Genomic DNA, 25,127 nt, shown 5'->3' on the forward strand with positions numbered 1-25,127 from the left:
AAAAAGACAATTGTTGTCTTCAACTTCCAGGTTCCTGGGTTTATTGAATTAATTTTTCCAAGAAATTCATGAAGATCAGACAAGGAAGAGTTCCATACAGCAAACATATCATCAAAGAATCTGTATCAAACTGGTGGTTTAGGCAAAAAAAAACATCCAGAATATGTTGTCTGAAATGTTCCATAAAGTAACTGGCTAGAGATGGAGGGAAAGAAGAGATCCCATAGCTGTTCCCTCTATCTGTTTATACAGTTTGTTCTGGGATCTAAATTTATATACTCACCATTCAGGTGTTCCTTAATTGTAATTAAATTTCGTCATCATCATCAAATTTCTGACATTACCCTCAAGGGGTGTACAGGATATGATAGTACTACATGAAAAATTTACATCATTACTAACTTCCTATCTACAATTTTCCTCCATATCAATCTCTTACCTGTCAAGGCTTCAACATTATCAGATCTTATATTTCTATCTTCTAAGGCACCTTTAAGGCACTAAGACCAAGATATAGATATACATCTATATCTTGGTCTTTTCCTGCCAACCTGGCAGAGAACACTAGTTCAATGTCCAATCCTCACCTTCTCGTGGTGCATTCTGTTAGGTATCTACCTGGATACTGAACGAACGAGGATGGGCTGGCAATTTGGGATTTAGCCAACCAAATTGTATCCTTATTGGTTAAACCACAATATTAAATGATGGCACAGCACGACAAAATTTCATGCTGGCTGGGGTGTCACCTGGTTAAACAAGGCCCCCTGTTGTTTTCACCAGGGCAAACAGTGAAAAGTCAGCTACTAGAACAAACCCTAAAACACACCCCAACTCAACATCACCAGAGTTCAAGATCGGTACTATCAACATAAGAAGCCTGAATGGCAAAGAAATGGAGCTAGCTGAGGAATTGGATAAGTACCAGATCAATATAACAGGGGTGACTGAAACAAAAAAGGTAAAAATTGGCGAGATCTTTCTGAGCAATAAATACAAAATGTTATATTCAGGCAATGACAATCAAGGAAAAGAAGGCGTAGCCATAGTATTCAACACTAAATTAAATTTTGTTTATATTTAAAAATAGTTAATTAACTAAATTAATTTATTGTAATTTATTTTGAATTAATGCAGATGGAGCTATTCTTCTACAGCCAATAGTGCACATGACATCACATGCTTTCAATTAAATTGGATTTTCTTTTTAGTGTTTTCCTATAACTGTATTGACAATGCCTTTGAAACTCAGACCAAAAATTTTACAAATAAAGACATTAAAATTAAGGGTAAACGATTCTGGTAATAATCATTTATGATGAATGCTTTGGTATCTGTCTATCACCACTCTCATATCTATATCACTAGCTTAATAACCAGCCCCATTTGTTCTAATTTGTGTAAAGCTTTCTGTGTATTATCCTGTCAAAGTTTGCAAAGTCCAGATGTATCATCATCATGTAGCCATATCCTTTATCCAACTCAACCGTTGCATTGTTATAAAAAGTGAACAAATTACTAAAGCATAACCAACCCCTTCTCAAAACCATGTTGGTTCTCATACAGAATCATATTTTTATCCACCCATTCCTGAATTCTGTCTTTGCCTAACTTCTCCAGTCCCATTACCACTAATTCCAAGATACTGACTGGTCTATAATTGCTACTCATCTTGGAGCTTCCATTGTGTAACGGAATTATTTTGCCCTCTTTCTACATCTCTGGGATTTTACCAAAGCAGAGACTTAAACAGCCTAGTTAGAGGCAATATGAATTCCTTTCCACATTCTCATAACATGTGAGCTGATATCCCACCTTATCCCACAGCCATATTTGCACTAAGATTCTACAAAATCCTAACTACTTCCAATTCATTAACCTCTACTCCCGCATCAGTTCCTGTCACAGCAATATCTTCACTTGAATAATAGACACCTGAAAAGTGGTCACTCAGTAACTCTACTATTTTGTCTGCTTCTGTCATTAAAGTTATCCTTCCAGTCATTCTTACTTTTACTTGCTACATAGCAAAAGAACTCTTTTGGATTTTCTTTGGCCTGCTTGGCTAAATCTTCTCATAATTTGATTTTGCCTTCACATGCTGGTAAGGATGGCACATAAAAGACAGTGTTTAACCCGATTTTAACTTATGGATTTGAAACTTGGGGCAGAAATAAAATAACTGATCAAAGACTGATGACCATATTTATGAGTTCTGAGAAAAAATTGAGATTGGATGGATTACATTGCTGGCAGGATCATATTCAAAATAAAGATATGAGAAAAGAACCTGACATTATTTGCACATTGATTGCCAACTATGAGATAAATTTAGCCGACCATTTATATTAGGATGCTAACTGTGAGTTCACATATTTGTCATACTGATCATCGCAGACTAAAATATAATTCACAGCTGATGCAGATATTTCAAAAGGAATGGAAAGAATTGGCATACAGTGTAATTATAGTAAAAACTGAATTAAATACTTTTAACAGGCAAATAAATGAGACAAGTAATAACACAAGAGATTTTTAAAATAAATACAAAAATTACAACATCAGAGTTGCATGTTTTCAGACTCCTTTGTTTTATAAATCTGCTTGACCTAATTTCTAACTGACTAATCTAATTTCTCTTCAAGAATTGATATATGAGATAACTCATAGATAGCATACAGAAAGGAAGTATTTAAACATGTGCCAAATAGAAGAAAATTCAATCCTTGTTATTTTACTAAACAAGTTTAAAGCTACAGTGATAGAAGAGGAAAAAATTGACTATGGAGCTACTGGCAGGTGCATAATGATGTTCAAGCAACATTAGTTCCACTCACTTCTAATGAACTGGATACTCTCTTCTGTATTGGACTAGAAAATTTTCAACAAGTATAACTACACAGGTTCTGAAAACTTTCTTCTTACTAAAGAAACGTTTGTAATTACAGTGAAAAAGAGAAAACTGTAACAGCAGTTATATATTTTTGAAAATACTAACACCCAATTGGAAATGGCAGCAAGTTTACACAATAGGCCACTGGCCGTTAACATGCTAATATGTAAGAAGAGCTAATCTCAAATCAGTATATGGTACATTAGTGTACTATAGACAGTAAAGTTGAGGAGGAACTAATGCTGCAATGAGAGAGAAAAACCTAAAAACTAAGGAAGAAAATTTGTTCTGTAAGTCTGAACCTTGAACTCTAAGTGTTAAACAAATGTTAAACAAACGTTACTAAAGATTTAGAGGAAATAAGAGGAATTATTGATGCCAATTCTGTTATCAATGTCCATGAAAATACTTAGAAAATATAAGTAGCAGAAACCAAATGTGATAAACATTGGCAATCATGAATGAAGGAAATGAGGCATGAAAGTCAAAGTTACATTCGGCATTCTTATAATGCTCAACTACTATACAGAGATGAGAGTGACTATATGAGCATTGTTCCATGAAAAAGGAACTGACACTAGATGGTTGTCTGAATTTCCTACGGGACAGTGGTTAGCATTATAGGGTAGATATGATAGCATCTATCTCAGCATTTCTACCTGCTGGAACAGTGCAGTTGGAAAAGGAAGCTGGAGTTGTGAACATTAATATCTTCAAGGACGATGACTTCACTATTACGAATTTAAGTTTTTTTTTTTTTTTTTTTTTTCACTTGGTTATACTATAAATTTAAGATGCCAACAAATTATGTTCTTGGTTTCATCCTTTATCCAAGTGTAAGCAAACAAAGTTGGTGTATGAAGTACCTCAACTGACTGGGTAACTTTTATATAGAGGCTAACGACTTCACATTATTTGCCTTAGTAGTGCAAATTGCAAAGCACACATAAAGCAAGCCGGTTCAAGATAGCAGCCTTTCCCATAATGCATAGCATTGCACACACCCAGAAGGCCATGTGCTTTGCGTTATGGGATACTAAGGCAATTGATGTCATTAGCTTCTATATAAAAGTCGAGTCATAAAGATACTTAACGTGTAAACTTTGTTTGTTTACATTTGGATAAAGAATTAAACCAAGAATATAATTTCTTGGCATCATTAATTTGCTATTAGGAATGTTGAACTGTAGAAAATCAACCACATTTAAAAAAAAAAGAAATAAAAAAAAGTTTAGGATGGCTGGTGTAATAAGGAAAGCAACTGAAGAAACAATGAATCTGATAGAATATGAAAGAGATTTTTAGCCAAAGAAGATAAAAAGAAAATATTCTAAGTTGGAAACTAAGATAGCATATCATATCACAGTAAACACATGCACAAATGCCACCTTCAGGACAAAAGAATCCAAGTAATTGGAGAAAATGAGATGAGTAATGCTTGATGAAGCTGAATTTTTGATTTGCTGTTAAAAAAGTAGATGTAATTTTACATATTTTGCAGATCACAGAAGGAAATGGTCATCAATGAGGTTAAAACTAAGACTTAAGTGAATCTGAAAGACTTGGGAAGTTTGCCTTTTTCTGCATGTGATCTATTTCTATGGCCTGAAAACTTTTTTGCTGGCTCACCAGTCAGGCAAATATCTCATTTATCAGACTGAGTGTATTCAACCACATTCCATTTCATGCTTTACATTGTAAATAGTTTACGACACAAAACATGAAACAGAATTGGCATTATATAAATAAAACTGATTAAACCAAAATTTCTCTTCTGTTTTTTTTTTTTAAACTTGTCAACTAAGAACTCTCACTTATCAAGGATGAGCAGACAAGCATATTTTTTAAGCCCTGTCTATTTCTCTTTGCTTCACTTTTCATAGTTGTTGTTTGAATTGAAATTGGAAGTGGTATCAAATATGCAGTAATGGATTCTTTGCTTAGCCATACACATGGAGGATTTCACCCAAGTTCTCTGCAAATTGTGGTCTTGTCAGTATTTCTCCCACTATTCTATTCAGACTCTCTCTCAGAAAACAGATACAGAAGAAGCCTGAGATACAAGTAGGTTGATGAGGTTAGAAGATAAAAATATAAGAACTGATCAAATCAGAGATCTGAGAGATAGCAAACCAAACCAGAAAAAAACTGATAGACAATTAGTTACAGCACTAACTATATCTTGTATGTCCTTGAAGATATACAGCAGAACACGATACTGATAAAATTTAAGCAAATTTCAAAATGAAAAGTGAACAATTCAAGTTATTTGCACCTGAGTCTTATTGAAGAAGCTAAGAAAGCAAAAACAGAGTTTTTAAGTTATTGGAAAGGGAGAGATAAACAGAGAGAAGAAAATAGTTTTGTTGAAGATGTAAACAGTGAAATATCAAACCAAGTAGCAATAACCCTCACTATAGCAAATTTGTCACAACCAGACCATTGGAATAGCTTGTTATATAGTGAATAGTCTGTGACAATGAAATTTTTTTAGAACAACACTGCATCTATTGTTAGAGTTGTTTGGTAATTTTCTGTAATGAGTGAGTGAGTTATAATGGTGTTTTCTGTATATGCTTTGGAAATTTTGACAAAAAAAGGACAGAGTAAATAGTAAAATCTGCTGTATTTCTGCTTTTACTAACAATAGGATACAAAGAACATATATTCTTTGTATCCTATGTGGAAAAATGAGAGAAGAATAAAAATATTAGAAAAATTTAGAAAAAAAATATAGAAGAAAATTATTGTGAAACATGTGCAAAATGTTCTGGAGATCATTTCAAATTCTAAGAAATGAAGGAAAGATATCCTGGATATTTGGAGTAATAATTATTTTTAAGGAAGTTAGAATTAGAACAAAAGTAGTCTTCATCATGAGTCATACTGCCATGGTGAACAGTTCGTTATTAAGTTAATGAAGAGCATTATTTAAAAGAAAAAAAAAACTTTAATGTAATGCAGTTGATGAAATAAAAACATTCCTACCTACATTATATATCTCAGCACTACCAAATCTTACACCATTAGGATTCAAAGTTCCATCACTAAAATACAAAAAAAGAAAAGAATGAGAAACCAAGGATTTGCTACATAAATAAATGTGACTCTGTTAATTTACTGAATATCAAAACTAGTCACGTTAAGTTTCAAATATTTAAAGAACTAATTATCTTAAAAAAAATATTCTTTAGTACAATTCTGAAAGTGGATGTTCCATCATGTCATATTTTCTTTTGTGGTGGATTTGAAACTATATGGCCGTTAGAGGGCTACATGGTGTGTAGTGTTTTCAGAGAGCTCCCAAAAGCTAAGTATACTTTTGAGTGAAAATTGGAATAGTGGTTTAAATCTTAACGTAGTATTGTTTATTTTTGGTAGCCTGTTGTGTCTGTGTGATTTTGGTGTGAATTCTGTTTTATTTAACTTAGTATTTTAACGATACGTTTCATAGAATAGCACATGGCGCCAATGCGACGTAAGATAATTGCGTCCAAAAATATGATGCCTTTGTTCAAAAACTGTAATGTGAGGGAGTTTGTCCAATGTGACGTGTGTGGGAATGTATGCTTTCCTGAAGGAGGCTGGAGTTTGGATGGAAAGTGATAGTGGTGGGAGAATATGCAGAAAGTGTAAGCAAAGTGAGGAATGTGTCAGGTCATGAGATAGTTATGGTTGAAGAAAGCCAGAATGTGAGTGAAAATATGGCTTGATAGGGAATTGTGATGTTGTACAAGATGGCAATGAGAGTGGTGATCAAAGAGAGAGTGAAAGCAACTATACAGAGAGAGAAAATGGTTTAAATGATGAAAAAAATGAGGAATTATTTGTAGGGAGTGAGATCACTAGGCTGTGCGGAGTGATACACAGTGCGCAGCGGCAGTTGGAGCACCTGCAAAACTCTTTCCAGAGTGCCTTGACTAATGGAAATAAACAAGTGTTTGAAAGGAAAAATAAGCGTAAGAGTGGGAGAGTTTCAGAAATGAAGGAAAGAGTGTTGTATGGTGACTCGTTATTAAGAGGAGTGATAGATGGGAGTTTAACTAAATCGTACTTACCAGGTGCGAAATTTAAGGATGTAAGTGAGAGTATTAGAGCGCAAAAACAGAGGGTGAAAGAATTGATAGTTGTGGCAGGTACGAATGAATTGAGAGAAGATAAATTTTTTATGAGAGAGGACTTGAAAATATTGTTAAAGGTAGCGAAAGAAAAGAGTGACAGAGTTAGGATGGTGAGTCTGTTGCCGCGGTACGACAGAGAGGAGTTTAAAAGGAGGGCCATAATCACAAATGACTTTATGCACAGGTTATGCAGAAGGTGTGGTGTGGAATTCGTGGACGTGTGGAATGAGTTTGATGGGCAAAAGGATTTATACAAGATGGATGGCCTTTGAATGGATTTGGTGTGCAGAGACTGGAATAAGTGTTGCTGAATGAAGTGAAAATGGATGTGCAGAACCAGGGAAACTAGAACTACCAAGGAGGTGGGGGAGAGTGCATATGCAGATATCAGTGAGACAGTGGAGTGTAGGAATGTATATAATGTACCCGAGCCAATATTAAGGAGAAGAAATCAGAATGGGATAGTTAGAATAACACATCAAGATAGGAGTGGGACAAAGGGATCTCTGCATTTCATGTATACTAATGCCAGGAGTATTAGGAACAAGAAGGAAGAATTTCTGGCCTTGATTGGCTCTTCCTGGCCACAGGTTATTGGCATTAGTGAAACATGGCTGACGGAAGATGATATAGTTAGTGGGATAGAATGTGTAGATTATAGTGTTTAGGAAGGACAGAGAGAATAAAATGAGGGGAGGAGTGTTACTGATGATAGCTGATGAACTGCAGCCAAGGAGGATTGAAGTTGTATTGCAGGATAGTGAAAAGAGCTCATTTGAGTCTATTTGGTGTGAGATTGAGACTGGCAGAACAAAATATACAGTTGGGTGCTGCTATAGACAGGTGATGGAATAGATGGTGGAAATAGTATGCATAAATAAATTGATGAAATGAGTGGAAGGAGGGTAATTATTACGGCTGATTTCAACTATGGTAACATTGACTGGAAGGAGGAGAGGACACACATGTGAGGAAGGAAATGGATTTTATTCAATTATTAAGGGATAACTATCGGAGACAGCATGTAATTGAAAATGCTAGGGGTTCGAGAGTACTTGACCTGGTAATAGCATCTGAGAATTTGACTGCAATGAATATGACCGTGTTACCATCTATTGGTGAAAGTGATCATAAGGTCTTGGAAGTGGCTAAAGGTGTGGAATTTTCGATTAAGACAGGGTATATGTGGATTGCTTGGATTGGTGGCATGGCATGTAAAACTGCAAGGGCTGATGTCGACAGAGCATGGGACGTGGTCAAGGAGCATTTACAGGAGGTTATGGCTAATTGTATACCTAGGGTCCGAATAGTTTTCTATTCGGACCTAGGAAAACAAGTAGAGGTTAAATGGATGAATAACACTATTAAGCTTGAGCTGCAAAAAAAAAAAGAAGCAACTGTGGAGGGAATTTAAAGAGAAAGGTGACCTGCAGGCACACGAACAGTATAAAGCGCAGGCCAGAAGGGTAACGAGTGTGGTAAAAAAACCAAAAAGCAGATTATGAAAGGAAACTAGCTATGCAAGCTAAAGAGAATCCCAAACAGTTCTTTCAATATGCTGCAAGCAAAAAAAAAAAAACTGCACACAGCAGAATGATTTTAAGGAATGCCGATGGTAAGGAGGTCACTGAATCAGTCGATATAGTGGAATTACTGAGCGAGCACTTTGCAAGAAATATCATCTAGGTGGTGACATTGAAAAAATGAAGGAACCATTAGTTTATACGGGAATTGTGATGAATGAAGTGGAGGTGAATAATCTGTTATAGAACCTTAATGTGAATATATGTGGGATTGGATGGTATACCGGCACGGGTCTTACGTGAAGCGGCTAAAGAATTATCAGTGCCCTTGACCATGTTGTTTAATCTGCGTCTCATGTCTGGTTTAGTCCTGAAGGTGTGGAAAGAGAGGAAAATAGTTCCACTGCATAAAGGAGGATCCAAGACTATGGTTGCAAATTATCAACCGATCAGCATATCAGGAATCTTTGTCAAGGTCTTGGAGAAAGTAGTCAAGGGAAAAATACAGGAATGGATTGATGAAAATGAGATACTGTATGGGGGAGAGCATGACTTTGTGAAGAGTAGATCATTCTCAATAACTTGCTCAAGTTTTATAACACAGTGACGGCTGAACTGGATAAGGGTAATGGGTTTACAGTGATACTGCTAGACCTGGCTAAGGCATTTGACAGGATACCACATGAAATTCTAATCCATAAACTGCAACATATGGGAATGGATATAGGGTTGGTGAGATGGATAGGTGGGTGGTTGATGGAGAGATATCAGAGAGTAGTTTATTCAGGAGTAGAGTCCAAAAGACAGCCTGTGACTAGTAGTGTGCCGCAGGGTTCTGTTCTTGGACCACTGCTTTTAATTTGTTCATTAACAATATAGGGAAGGATCTAAGAGGAACTCATTTATTCGCTGATGATGCAAAGTTGGGTAGGGCAATAGTGAATGCAGAAGATGTCAAAATCTTTCAGGAAGTCGTGGATAGATTGGAGTTCTGGGCTAAGGAGAATGGATGTCAATTTAATGTGACAAAATGTAAGGTTATGCATTTTGGGATGAAAAGATTAGCAGCAGTATACCACATTGGAGGAACTGTACTCCAGGGGATTGATGAGGCCAGGGACTTGGGAATGTTGGTGGATAGGGAGACGAAGTTTATGGGGCACATTGCAAAAGTGGCAAAATCAGCTCATCAACTCACTTGGTTGTTGAAAAATACTTTGACGAGCAGAGACAAGCAAGTTATTGTACCTCTGTACCGAGCCTTGATAAGACCTCATCTCGACTACTGTGCCCAGATTTGGTCACCTAGGTTTCTTCTTGATGGGGGAAGGATATGGAGAGGATCCAGAGGCGAGTGACCAAGATGATAGCAGGTCTATGGAATGAACCTGCTAAAAACAGGTTGAAGATTTTTGGGTTGCAGAAATTAGTTGATAGGCGGAAAAGGGGAGATATGATTGAGACATTCAAATTGCTAAAGGATTTCTATAGGATTAATTCAGAGGATATTTTTGAGATCAGGACTGGTGGTGGGAGAACTAGGGGACACCTATGGAAGCTGGGCAAGAGTGTGGTTAGCAAGGGTGTTAGAGCTGGGTTCTTTACTTTTAGGGTGGTGAAATGAGTGGAATAAGCTGCCAGAGTCTGTTGTGGGTGCTATGACAAGTGAGTTCAAGGCAAGGTATGATAGATACTGTGAGAATGTCGTATAGTTGTGTGGACATGATGTTTAGGGCCTCCCTCGATGAGTCTAAGGACTCCCTGGAGTTGTCCATAATAATAATAATAACTATTAAGGAAATTTGTGTTATTAATCATTAACACAACCATATAGTATTATGATTTACTCATAAAATAAACTACTATGCATATTTTACTGAATGACTGCTTTGTCAGGAAGATTAAAATATCAGACAACATACAAAAAAAATCTGAGAACACCTGATGGTAGTTGTTTATTTCAATATTAATAATATGATTTAGCCAAGCAAGTCATATAACATATGACTTATATGGTTATTGACATAATGAAAATTCTGATAAGTTCCTCAAGAGCAGTGTTTCTCAAATTTCAGATATTCATGTACCCCCTTCTTAAATTTTCATTATTTCCAAGTATCCCCTTATCAAAATAATAATAATAATAAATAAATAAATATATAAAAAGGTATATTTCATTGTAAATGTCTATTTTATTTGAATTTAGATGTACATGTAAACAAAAAAATATGATTTATTTTTTTAAAACAAAATTTATAAAGATACTATAAATTTTTACTTAATTTAAATAATTTATCATCAATGAAAGGGAGATACAATACCAACGTTTTCTTGTTACTTACAGCTACTTGTATCTGCTATATTGCTCTATTTTGTGCATTTTATAAATCCAGTCTTTAACCAATGATCCATACTAAAGAATTTGAAAGCTAAAAAAATTACCGTATTTACTCAAATATTACTTGAATTTTTTCCCAAATTTAAAGTAAAAAAATCGTGGTGCAAGATAAATGCAGGGATTTTTGGAAACTAAAGTTTTCAGAAAAAAAAAATTAATAGGGTATGACTTACCGAGAAGCTCCAATTCGCCATCACTACTTCTGGCCTCGAGAGCAGTTTCCTCGTGTTCATCGTTAAAGTCATCTACTCAAACGTCATCTTCTTTCCCATTATTTCAACCAAAAATTACCAGTAATTTACAAGACTTAAGATATGTAATGAACAATCCTTCACAAATGACTAATGAGAAGTGAAAGCAGAGTGCGAAATGGACAGCAATGGTAGGTCAGTAGAAACAGAACAGCTAAGATGACATGCATACGATTTGTGCCAGGTAGTGCACTCAGGATTTAATCGGGGGGGGGCAGTTGAGTGAACGATTTGAGAATACACACTATGCACTGCATACGACCTGTGACTGAGCATCTGCAATGATCACTAATTCATAAGTAGTATAGAAGTAGAATACAAGACACAACAAAAATAAAAAACTGAATTAGCAATTTTAATTAGGAAAAGATTTTTGGAAATTTTTCTACTATTTTTTTCTTTTTCTTTGGGGGACGAGGCCCTTTGACTCCCCCCCCCTCTGGGTGCACCACTGATTGGTGCAGAATTAACAAAAGATCATGCAACCCAAAGACAAAAGCAAGACGACAATTGAGTTGGTTCTCATTTCAACAATTGAGTTGAAATGCATGCTAATTCTCTTCAACCGAATTGCATAATACCTAAAACACATTCATTATATATTTCTTAGTTTTAACACGTTCATGACTGGGTGGTGTCAAACAAAACCATATATTGCACTGGCAACATATGATTTTGCTTGAGTTATACAGCAGTTTCTGTGGGACGGGACATATGATTCATTAGTTAGTGCCGTTTTTATCTCAGTTGTCTCTATTTGTTGAGAAATATATTACACAGCTTGCAAATGTCTCTTTATCTTATTCAGGGATATAATAAAACTACTTGTTATAATATAATGTTATAGTAGCTGTTGCAAAGGGCATGTTGTTTACAGGAGGGAGCGAGTTACTATCGCTCTATAGTAACTCGCAATTTGAGTAAAAGAATTCATACGTAATATAATTTAATATATATATATTTTCCTCAATACATATAATTTATTAAGAAATATATACATTTAAATTAATTATTTTTTCTTAGTAATGATTCCATGCGTCAATGATGCATAGCCAAAAATTGTCATGTATCCCCTGAAGACCTTTCACATATCCCCTGGGGGGTTCGCGCACCACACTTTGAGAGACACTGCTTTAGAGCAAGGTTTCCCAAACTATTTTTTCGGTGGACCGGTAATTTTAATACTTCATCTTCGTGACCCACTAAACTTTTTATGGCCAATAGGTAAAATAAAACAGATTTCAATGTTCACAGAGTTTTCATTTATTATTATTATAATAAAGAAGCATTTACTCTTACAAAAATATAAAGAAATTAAACTAAAGCCAAGTAATTTATTAACGAGAAGTGTGATGCTGTTGATATTTGCTGACTAGAAACTTCAGGTTTGGAGGAAAAGGTGATAACTTTATTCTTAAATCCAGTTCGACTTCCAATCGGTTTCTATATTTATTGTTTAGAAAAACCAGTGTTGAAAAGCCTGTTTCACACTTATAGGTTATGACAAAAGGCATTAGAAATTTTATTGCTTTTCTACTAAAACCGGGTACTCCTGATGGCAAGACAGCCAAAAATCCATCAGTGGTATCTGTCGAAGATGTCTTTGAATGCCATATCACACAACAGTTCAATTATAGATTCAATATCTGAATCTGGCAATTCTGTCTCAGATTATGTGTTCGCTGTGAAAGGGTTCCTTATCCATGCTTTGTTGCTGTTGATTGGGGGGGGGGGGGGGGGGGGAATGTTCCTTCAGACTTGCCTGCAGTCCTAGCATACGATCCTTGATAACAGCTGAAATCTCATCTGGCATGAAACTCATATTATACTCCTTTTTTAATTCTGTTAGCTTTATAAAAGATTTGTAATTTCCTGCTTCCACACGACGGGGACCACAAATTGAGTTTTTTTGTTGCAGCTTCCACCTTCTCTTGCTCTTTAAATACATTCACATTGCTACCTTGATTTAAATTATTCAAAAATATCAAAAATGTCACAAAAGTAGGCAACCTTGATTATCCAATTGACATCATGAAAACTGTCTGAATTCAAATATTACATCCCTAGCCATTGGGGGATGTTGGTCTAAGAACATTAAAACTTCATCCTTCATTTCTATAAGTCTTCTTAATAAATTCCCTCTTGACAGCCATCGCACCTTACAGTGTAAAAGAAGATGTTCATGTTCACTCCCCATTTCTTTGCACAACGCAGAGAATTATTCTTGAATTCAATGGACGAGATTTTGTCAAGTTTATAAATTGTATACAAGCTTGCACAGTTGCATTTAAAAGCAATGGCATTCTTTTGACAGCCAATGCTTCTCTGTGAATGCTACAATCTGCCCATACACTTTGATCCAGACATGAAAAGTCTGGATCAAAGCCACGGCTTTGATCTTCGGAAAAAGTAGTATGTGCGCCTGCCATTGCGTAGGCTTCATCGGTACTCAGTCCCACACATTTCTTTCAACTGCGTTGGAAGAAATGTGTGGGACTGAGTACCGATGGATCAAATTACATCAATGAAAAGGGCATTCAATGCCCTTTTCATTGATGTAATTTGCAACAAATTAAAAATTTCTTCAGCTGGTTGTCAGAGGTTTACAAAACAGAAATTCTGTGTGAGTTGTATTGTCACAATCGTATCTCACAAAACACATTAAATTGGCATTGTCCGATAGGTCTGTACTTTCATCGACATGCAAGGAAAAAAAATTGCACTCTTTTAAGTGACCTACAACAGTTTCTTCGATATTATCTGCCATCTCTATGATTCTAAACTCACTGTGTTAATTGATAGCATCAGCATATTTACTTGGCTCTCCTGTTTTTTTATCACATATTCAAGATGCTAACATTTTCATTGTTGGAACTATTAATTTCTTGGCAACTGTGTGAAGATAACCAGTTTCAGCAATTAAATTTGATATTGCACAAGAAGCCATTACAAGGTTTCCAGACTGAGCTCCCTGAGAAAAATTCGAAGACATAGTCTTCTTGGTAGCTATTAGTTCTCTCTTTTTATTTATAAAGAAATCTATTGGCTTATTACTGTAGTTCAGATGTTTCAATTCCAATGTCGCTTCAACTTTGAAGGTCTCATGGACTCATTTGAAAGTGCCACACAACAAATAACATAGAATGGTTCGTCATCAGCACCCTTGATGAAACTGCTGAATTGTATGTAATCCTCAGAATATTGTCAGGTCCAGTACATCTTCTTTTTTGTAAGAGTAGTAGACAACACATCGTGCGGCCATTTGTTAGTGCTGTTCTCAGAACTCATGCCCGGCTGCATGTCACTCGATTGTTCACTGGTACCAATCAAAGAGTTTGTAACCGACACATTGTTTGTTTGTTGTTTTATTACCAATTTATCCATCGTTAAATAGGTAATGGCAAGTGAGATGAAGAAAGAATGAAATAAATTATTTAGAAACAATTATAATAACTATGGTTGTTCAGCCGAACCTGCCGGGCCAGGTACACGTAATCAGTAAATACAAAAAAATACGCTCTCTCTCAATGCTTAACTCAAACTGAACAAGAAGAGTGAGTACGTGGCAGGTGAGTAAAACAAACACCAGACTGCCAAATGATTCGGCTGGTGGCATAGTTGCCACTGTGCAGCCTCGCCATTAGTTGAGCTACTTTACCGCAAACAAAGAGACCATGAAATGTCGATGCGGATATGGACGGAGCACATTTTTTGTCTCTATTAAGAAAACCCAAAAATGAAACACCTAGGTTTTCAAGAGTTTTTTTAGGCGATCTGGCATTTAGCTTTCATGACCCAGTGCCGGGTCATGACCCACCATTTGGGAAACGCTGCTCTAGAGCATTTGCTTCCTTAACAATTACCATTACCCTAAAATTAAAACTTCCGTTTTGGAGCTTTCTAATCAGACAGATAATGGAGGAATATTATTACATACATATGGAATCCAACCCAAATGGGAAGACATCTCCGTGCAAATTCCTTTCATCATCCACAACAAAAGTTAGAAATTATCACAACAGCCTTAAAAAATGAGAATCATTAAAGAAAATGAAACAAAAAAGAAAAATGAATTTCATCTTCTATTCTACTGATTTCTTCAAAATGGCCACTGAAAGAAGGTACTTGATTAATAGCTCTTCCCAAAACCAACTTGGGAAGAGCTGTTAATGCTAATGAGCTGTTAATGTTAGATACTGTTTCTGAAAACAGAAACAGTATCTAAAAACTCCATTTCCTTATCCAACATTGGTAAAGTTTTGAGACATATACCGAAATTTTTAAAGCAAGTTAACATTAGATCTACTTTCATACTGGTTCACACCCTAAAAGACAGTATTCTACAGCATACAAGAATCATGTTCTTGCAATAAAGCAATCGAAGTGGAAGTTTTGAATACCATAAAAAAAAGAACACCTGTGAAGCACTGAATATAAAAGGAGAGATAAAAGTGGCCTTGACAGAACATCATGACATCAATCAATCAATCATCTTCCTCAATGCCTTATCTATAATTCTCTGAAGTAAAATAATCACATGGCACCTTAAACAGGAACTGGGGCCTCATTCAAAACTTATCAGACCTTCATTATTCCAATAGACAACTAAAAGAATCCTGCAGAATAATGAACAACTTAACATATGACGATTTATGACAACTTATGAACAATAAATAATAAACAGCTTAAAGAGCCTGTGCAGCTCAGTGGAAGTGGCATGTGCACTCCATGGTGCTTAACCGCTCAAACAAAACCTTGGGTTCAAATCTAATTGCTAACTAAAGGAATATTTTTTTAAACCTTGCCAACCTGGTTGGCTGAGTGGTTAGCATATCCGCTCTCCACCAAAAGGCTACAGATTCAAATCCTGCAGTAGGAATGGATGTTTGTGATTGTCTGTGAAAATACTAGTGGTGGTGGGTAGTAGAATGCTGTTGGTGTAGATGATGATGATTGTAGTTGCAGTTCGTTATAGTTGGAAACTGGGTGAAGACAGAGTTGTAGAGTAGGTACCCTCCCTCGATGAATCTTTGGACTCCTTGGAGGTGTCATGTAATAATAATAATAATTATGCTTGATGTGTCAAATGACTCACATTATTATTGTTATACATTTCAAATAACAACTACTATTAGGAGTTCTCAGATTTTTTTTTGTTATTCTCTCTGGTATGTTAATCTTTTTGACAAAGAAAGTTGTTAGACAGTGAAACATGGTAGAAAATTATTTTTACATTAAATCTACAAGTAAATATTGTTTTTATATAGTTAGTATTATCTACTGTCCTCATAGTTTAATTTCATTTAAAATTCATTTTTTTTTTAATTTTAATCTTTTTAAATATTTTAAAATTTTAAAACCAGATCAAGAATTTTTCGATTTCAGATTATGCATTCATCATCTCAGTGATGATGTTTTTTGTTATTTTGTGTTTTCATTCTCTCCTAGAAATAGCTAATATAACTATACTCCACTTCGTACTATGATAAAATATGATTTGAAATGTAATATTGGACTCCTACCTTCTTCCCAACATCAGAATTCCTCTTGTAACTGGATTAATTATACAAAAATCTCCATGACTCCAAACTCCTAAGAATAAAGCAGGAAAAAAAAAACTTGTAAATACTGAGCTAAGAATAGTAGCCTTATTATGCATGATAATAAATATTGATACTGCAAAGTTTTCTGTAGTCCAATCTCACCAAAGAAAACTCACAGGCATCATAAAAATGATTTGTTATATAGTCAATTTCCTTAGTACAGAGTGCCTTATGAGACTTGGAGTAGTCTGTGTAATGTTCCTTATGAGGATTATGAGAACAGATTTAGGATAAATGAGTCAGAAATTGGTTGAGAGGTGAAAAAGGGGGGATAAGTAGAAATATTTAAATTACTTAAAGGTTTTTATAAGATCAATTCAGGGAAAATGTTTCAGCACTTAGCCAGAGTGGGCAGAACAAGAGGTTATCCTCCTTGGAAGTTGAGTAAAAGTGTGGTTATTAGGGACATCAGGACTAGATTTTTCACATGAAGAGTTGTGAATGAGTCAGTTGTTAGTGCTCTTTGTCTGTTAATGGGTTAAAGAAGACGTGTGATATATAAAATTCATCTAATTAGAGAGGTATGATAGATTGTGTTGATAGTTTTGGTCTCTCACAATGGGTCTTAGACTCCATGGAGGTGCAATAATAATAATCTCACTTTAATTACCAAGGCATCTTCAAAAGCTTCAAAGCATGTAGGTTGGCTTAATGGTTAGCATATTTATTCTCCAACCAACTGGTTGGAGAGTAAATATGCTAACCTGTAACCTGTTTTAAATTCCACTGCAGGCATAGATTTTTTGTGAATGTCCTTAAATGGTAGATTAATTTTATCATCAGGTGAGACCATTATCCTTCTTACTGGAGGCCTGAGGTAAATGAAAAAACAATCAAATTTTTTTTACTATCTTTGTCACATTTCATTCCTCTATACATTCTATCCTACTGAAATCAGTTACTGTATCTCCAAACACTATAACTATATTGTGTATTTGGAGATATAGTAAATAGCACTATAATTATGGTATTATATACCATAGGTATAATGCTGGTGATACACTAATTTGAAAGAAAAGCTGATTAGTAATAATGTACACTTGTAAACATGTAGTACATTCATAATATCTTGTACATCCCTTGAGGGTACATATTATAAAATTGATAATGATATTCTCTAAATCGATGATGCAAACAAACTTTTATACAAATTTAATCCCAAACGGAATGTTTTTATAGAAATTATAACATTGTGGTGGACAGATTGGGTCAATAGTAAGTAGTCTTTTTCAATTTGCATGAAATGACATTCAAGTAAGAAACAGGTAAAAAAACAATACAGTATCTCATACAACAACAATAATAGAGATATAAGAAACATAATTTAGAAGAAAAATCAAATTTAAAACTAACCTGGAAATTTATTGAAATAAGCTTTTTTATACTTTTCTCCAGCAGGATCATTCCAGAAGTAAGTAGGCATTGATGGGAATGGCTTTGTACATACCAATTCTCCTTTATGCCCAAGCATGCTTTTACCTATAAATAGTGTTCAAAAGAATACAACCAGGCAGTAAAGTCATATACATGCATGTGCGCGCACACGCACACACACACACACACACAAGAAAACTGATATGAACAAAATAATTCACTCTTCTATAAACAGTATGAATAAAAAGTAAATTATCAAGTTGACTGACTAATACTTTTATAAAGTGGATGGAGAAAGGAAATAAAAGTAAGTCCTCAATGGGAATCAAATTTATCAATTAGCCATTATAGATTTACAAACAAATGATACAAACAAACCTGATTCATCCCAGCATTCCACAGCCATTCCTAGATTTTGAGATTGTATTTCCCCCTTATGTACAGGTAATAATGAATTCTGTCCAGCAAAGCAAGAAATAATATCTGAACCACCTATTGAAGAAAATTTAAAGAAGCATCATAATTTTTCCTACATATGATAAACATATTTTTATATTTAAAAAAAAATTAACATGAAATGCATGTTTTTATGATCTTAAGACTATTTTTACTTTTTTGTATTGTGTATCCAGCATCACAATCATTCCTAGATTTTGAAACTGTATTTCTGCTTTATACAGGTAACGTTGGATTCTGTGCAGCAAATAATATATAAACTACCTATTTAAGCAAAATGAAAAAGAGTTTTTTTCTGACAGAGGAGAAATGTGCACTAACTAGCCAAGGGTGTGCAGTTCTATTATGAAAGCTCACTTAACTTATTCATTAAAATAAAATTCCACCATATCATGAACTTCATCACAACATAATCAAGGTTTCACTGTATGAGCTATTTAACTGAAAATACTGTTCTGAAATAAAGTAATGCTATCTACGCATTAAATGAGAAAACTAATGATAAGAGAAAAAAACAAAATATCTATAAACTGGAAACTAAAATTTATTTATTAACAAAAAATTAATCACAATACAAATTATTAAAAAAAGTAGCTTATAATCTGTCAAAAATTGACAGGGAAAAACACCAAAAGAAAGACAAATGCAGTAGAGAAGCTGCATTTTGATGTCACTAAAAAAACTTTCCAAGTGCTTTCTCTCTTTTTGTCAATTTCAAAAATGGAAAATATAACTTCCAGTAAGAAACACGACAGTCAGCAGGAAACATTAGCATACCTACTATTATCATGTGCTTATTAACTTCAAAGCTTTAGTTTAAACACATTTAATACTTCTTCTAATTAGGATCCCCCCCCCCACACACACACATGTTGCAATATCTTTACATTTCATTTCCAATTTCCTTTCATCCATGCCTTCTGTTAGGCATACTACAAATTCAGGTTCATATGGTCAGGGCTCCAGAAATCCACTCGACAAGGGTGAGTTATCAGAGCTAAGTGACAAGCAATTTTTAGCTTCGTTCTAAATACATTTGAGTACCCTCCATTCGAGGGTACTGCTGTAAAGTGGTTTCTATAGGCTAGCTGCAAGGTGGTATATAGGGATGAACTTGATGGTAGCTCTTCAGGAGGCTTCTTGATCAACCAGTGAATAATCCTGCTGCTGCTTACTTTGCTAGATTGTGCCTAGAGGGTGTATGAGTAAGCAGCTTGCAGGGAGAACTGTCTGAAGCTATGCTTGGATTATAGTCTGGTTACTCCCTGTGAAAGAGTGATGACACCTGAATCTTTCACCCCACTGCATGTCCTCTAATCTTTAATTTTCCCACTCTGTTTTCTAAAAAATAGAGGGAGATTTTTTAGGAAAAAAAATCTCTCTAAAAAAAAAAACACCAAAAAAACTCCTTAATTCCAATATCAATATGTGCACCAATATCTATAGTCATCCAAACATGATATACCCTTTATCACATAACCTTTGGCATGGTATATTAAATCTGACAAAAAAGCAATGGAACAGGGAAAAATGCCCCTATATGATCTACTCCAGCTGAAGATCTCCCTACCTTACTGCCTTCATTTGCTACCTCTATAGTTCTCCAAATGCCGATGACTTCAACTTCCAAATGACCTCTTTGACTACTTATCTCTGAAAGTCGATCACATACAATCTAACCCCCAATTGTGTAATAATCTCAGTGATTTCTTCTTCTTGGCTTCCCATATTAGACAATTATTTACTTGTAATATTTTCAAGGGTTTAAAGTCTTCTGTCCATCTCCTCCTAGGTCTTCTTCTTGATCAGTATCCCTTTGGTTTATATTTCCAAGCAATATTTGGGCATCTGTCCTTATTCATTCTTTCTACGTGGCTTTTCCAGTTCTTTCTATAGTTTGTGATGTCTTCTGTTATGTTAATTATGGATAACTGTCCCTGGTCCCTCCAAATTGCAGGGATCAATATTAAAAACACTGGAGAAAAGAGATCTGTTGTGTTATCAAGTAAAAACAATCAGGTGAGATGTGTTCCCCAAGGCAAAGGCTTAAGGAATTCATGTGGTTGTGCTACAAAAACAAAGTTGCATTTTGCAAATGTATGCAAAAAATATCCTGGATTGTTACTAGGGTTGTCAAGGACCTTTAAAAGTGGAGACATTACATTTTGTGAAGTATTCAATTAAAAAAAAAGATGTGATAGATTTGGCCAAAAATCATCAGAAAGCACATCTCTAATTGCATGCAAAAGGAAAATTAATTTCAAAAATTTTGAGCACCTTAAGTGCCTTCTAATACAGACTTTTATATAGCTAAATTCAATAAAATATTCATTGAACTCAAAAATTTGATTGCTATACTAAATAAGCATGATATTGTTGTGTCGACTTCCTTCTAATATATATACCTTTTGGTCTATCATAAAAATGCTCGTAAGACTCTTTCTCAGGTATCACGTGGTACCTCTGAATAACAATGGAATTGCCTCAGGGTCGAGCCAATACCAGAGTATCTGAGATCAACCTCTCCTAAAGCACTAAGAAATTTATTTTTTATTGCTGCACCACTTAGGGCTTTTAGATTAAATAAACTATATCAATCAAGAGGCGATCTCTAGATTGTACTTAAGTGATACCTTGACCTTGCAGACGTGGCCAAAATTTCTTCTTTCTAATTTCCCGCTTAGGTTTGTATTAAGTTTTATAAGAGGTGCATCGATTCCAAATTACAGATAGTCTTAATTGGATTCAAAAGCAAGGTTTATTGAACACTATAATTATATATGTACAGTACATGTTAGTTTAGTTCTCCTTCTAAGAGAGTTCCTGACAATTAAGCTAACATTAAAACACTCTAACAACATACAGATACTCAAACTGATTATTTTTATATTAGCAATATCAATCTTATCAACAAACAAGCACTCTAACTACGTATGATATTCACAGCATTAATTTTTCCAATCAAGTCACAACCAAACCACTCTAGATAGCATCGATGTCTTTTACAATTTGTTATTAATATCACTCTTTACTCTGAATTTTATCATAACACTCTTTAAACACATATTATAATTCAATTTCGTAAGGAGACAGTAAATTTACGGTATTGATCTCAAGATCACTACTGTTCAGTTCTTTATAATACTATTAATGTTCTTTCCTCTGAATCACAACGTGGCACAAATCCTTTCATCCATAGCTAACAAAATTAATAAATTCTACTTATCTATCTTGAACGTTCATCACATTAATTGATCTTCAGGAATCTGTTTCTCCTTGATTGAATTTTCCATAGGTTCCTCTCTGGCTTTCTGGGGACAGCTGGTCCTATACTCGCTCCACAGGACTATGGACTTAGAGTTTCCACCGATGCCATGATCAAATCCTCCAAAGTGGAGGCGCTGCCACCCTTCTCCAGTTCACGACACCGAGGGACCAACACCAGGAGATCAGGAACAAAAAGCCTTGTGTGTGTGTGGGGGGGGGGGGTATTGACCCTTTTATTCTGCCTTGGTTTCTGGCGATTCTCGCACTCCGCAATGTCCACCTAGCGCTTTCACGTAGGTTGACGTCACAGCGCCCACCTTTTCCGCTACCCTTCTCGTGCGCCGTCGGTACGCGATTGCCCGGGGCAAACCACTCCCCTTGCATTACTGCTTCATGACCTTTGGATTTACATCCCCTTTAGAAATTTGTGCAAGTCATTCAACAACTCCTAATACTTATGGCTCCAACAAATATTAAGTATTTACATTTCCACTGTTATTTACACAAACTAGTGAGTGGTCTTTTGTTGAAATACTAGATAACTACTTGTTTCCTTAAGTTTGAAACATTTAACATATTTACAAAGCTGTATTATAATACCTAGAGACAAACACATATATTTAATTTCCTTTTCATTGGGTTATGCATGTTAAACTGTGATAAGATTGGAGTTCCTAAAATCACTATCACAATTTAACAGTATACATTCAGTGGAGCAGTACAGGAATGACATGAAATAAAGAATTTGTGTCAGCTATTGCTGATGTCATTAAACCAGAATTAGTTAAGGAAATCAAAGTGCATGCTTCTACAGATATTTTAAAATATTTCCTTTCTTCATTTTTAATATCTTCATTTTTAATGTGATTAGGCTATTGATGTAGTTATGCCATCTGTTTCACTAACCTAATTTTTCTCAGACCCCTCATATCTGTGGTCTTCTGTGGTTAGAAATAAAGCACTTTGATCAAGTGCTTTATTTCTAACCCAACTCTCAGATACATGACTCAAAATTGGTTTGAATACTGTCTTTCATAATGCTAATTTCATGGTCTGGCTAATTTCTTTTTTGGCCAAATTAGAAGACATGAGAGATCTTGGAGTGATGGTGGACAAGAATCTGAAATTCAGGGACCACATTGTCCAACATGTAAACCCATGTTGTTTGTTGTAAAGTAGAGATTCTCTGTCAACCCGTTTCTTAATGCAAGCACTAAACAACTTTTCCAAATCTTCACCACCAACACTCCTGAGATAATGACTGGTCAATAGTTGATTACATTGGTCTTTGCACCACTCTTATGCAATGGAACTACCATACATTCTTTCCATTACTGTGGAACCCTGTTCTGACACTCAAATTATATAGCGTGGTCAAAGGAATAGCCAGTTCAGCTGAACACTCTTTTAATATCCATACTGATATCCCATCAGTTACTATTGCAGAATTCTTATTCATATTAAAGTTTGTGCAACAGTTCTACCACTTCCTCCTTATACACATGAGTTTCTTCATACAGTGAAAAGATAGCAGTGAGCTTAATGTCGATAGCCAGGTTGATAGCTTTTAGCAAAATGGGCACTCATTAGTTGAACAAGCTCTTCTGCATCTGTCATCCTCACACCATCTGCATTCAGTAGTCATTTTTCATATTCATTCTTTCTTTTACTTGCAGAATAATGACAGAATTCTGTGGAGTTGTCTTTAGTTTGTAAAGCCAGTTTCTTTTCACATCCAGACTTAGCTTTCCATACATAGTTGATTCTTCTGACCTGCTGAAGATTTTTGTCATCCTGTGTGAAATCACCACTCTACTTACTGGCCATCTGAAGTAGCTTTAAAGAGTTCCATGTCTGGTCTCTCAAGCAGAATTTCCAGCAGCTCATCTAACCTTCAGTCCACTCACTGTAATAATGTACTATAGGTTTAGAACTTTCTATGGGATGAGTAAGTCCAAGTGAGAACTCCATAAAAACAAAAATGCAGAAACGTTTGACAGAAAAGGGATGAGAAGGCATGTGAGTGTGGATGGAATGTACAAAAACATATATAGGTTGTGGGTCTGAGAATGGATATACTGACAGTTGAATCCCACTTTGGGCATGGATGTTTTGTTTGATGTATATGGTGAGAGATGAAGTTCATCTGGAGTAAGTCCTCCACCACCATCCCACTTACTGGAGACCTGAAGTGGTTTAAAAATGTTCCATGTATGGTTTCTAGAAGAATGCTTTCTGTGAATAATAATAATTATCACTCCCTTTCATACATCAACTTATATGTAAGTTGATGTATGAAAAACAGCAAACAAACAAAAACAGGTAAAGATATATATTAAAATCTGTAAAAATATACCTGATATTGATCCTAAGAGTACATTAGATTTAATATCTCTATACACATACTCATAACTTTGAGGTTTCAGTGGTGACCCAGTAGATAAAATGGTGTGTAAAGTGCTCAGGTCATGTGTAGCCTCTGAAATTAATGAATTGCTGCTTTACTAATTGCATTCTAAAAATATTCTTCTTCTTTTCACCTCCAAAATTACACATATACCAAACACTTGTTAAAAAAAAAAACAGGTCTAAGTAGACTAGACTGCAATTTTAATTTAAACATTAAAAGTTTTAAAAATATGTTGTAAAAGTTGGCATGATTAGAAATGCATTTATTGATTATGAAAAGACAAAATAAATGTTAAACATTTATAAAAACATTATTATGTATAAAGCACTGAATATACAAAAATGAACTAACAGGGTGTTCTATAAAGTAAAAATATAAAGCTACATATATAGCTTTATATATTTTTTGGTTTTGTATACTAAGGGAGAGGAGAAATCTTAAAACCAGAAATAAACAATAATATACAAATTTAGTACTATAAATAAACTAAAGACAGAGCAAAAACAGTTATTACTAAATGTATAAAACATTCTGGTGCAGTACGAATACTGGACAAAAAAAAGTTTTAAATGAGACTAAAAACATTGAGAATTCACAATAGCAGGAGCACACATATCCAAAGACGAAGAAATTATCACTTTCATGAATTATTTGGATGCCTTCATAGAGCGATTCAATAATGAGAGGTCTACTCCAAATCCATGGAATGTACATCATGTTTCTTCATAAACTGATTCACTGATGATACATATATCACCCTTTCTGTTAATCAATTCCACTTCCACCACCATGAAAAAATCAGTTAACTGATGGGAAAAAGTATAGTTATAC

General features: G+C 34.9%; 1 protein-coding gene across 1 annotated transcript in view; it reads right to left on the bottom strand.

Moving 5' to 3' along the window:
- LOC150110030 (acetoacetyl-CoA synthetase-like) overlaps positions 1 to 25,127 on the bottom strand; it is a 175,448-nt gene that overhangs the window by 11,026 nt on the left and 139,295 nt on the right. Inside the window, exons 12-16 of the mRNA XM_090390793.1 lie at positions 24,243 to 24,365; positions 18,542 to 18,655; positions 18,143 to 18,268; positions 16,709 to 16,778; positions 5,882 to 5,940 (exon numbers count right to left, since the gene is read on the bottom strand). Coding sequence (XP_090246919.1) covers positions 5,882 to 5,940; positions 16,709 to 16,778; positions 18,143 to 18,268; positions 18,542 to 18,655; positions 24,243 to 24,365 — 492 coding nt within the window. The remainder of the gene's footprint in view (positions 1 to 5,881; positions 5,941 to 16,708; positions 16,779 to 18,142; positions 18,269 to 18,541; positions 18,656 to 24,242; positions 24,366 to 25,127) is intronic.

This window comes from Typopeltis vanoorti, chromosome 1 (genome assembly GCF_054136105.1).
Source record: "Typopeltis vanoorti isolate ZY-2024b chromosome 1, IOZ_Tvanoo_1.0, whole genome shotgun sequence".
Taxonomy (NCBI): Eukaryota; Metazoa; Arthropoda; class Arachnida; order Uropygi; family Thelyphonidae; genus Typopeltis; species Typopeltis vanoorti.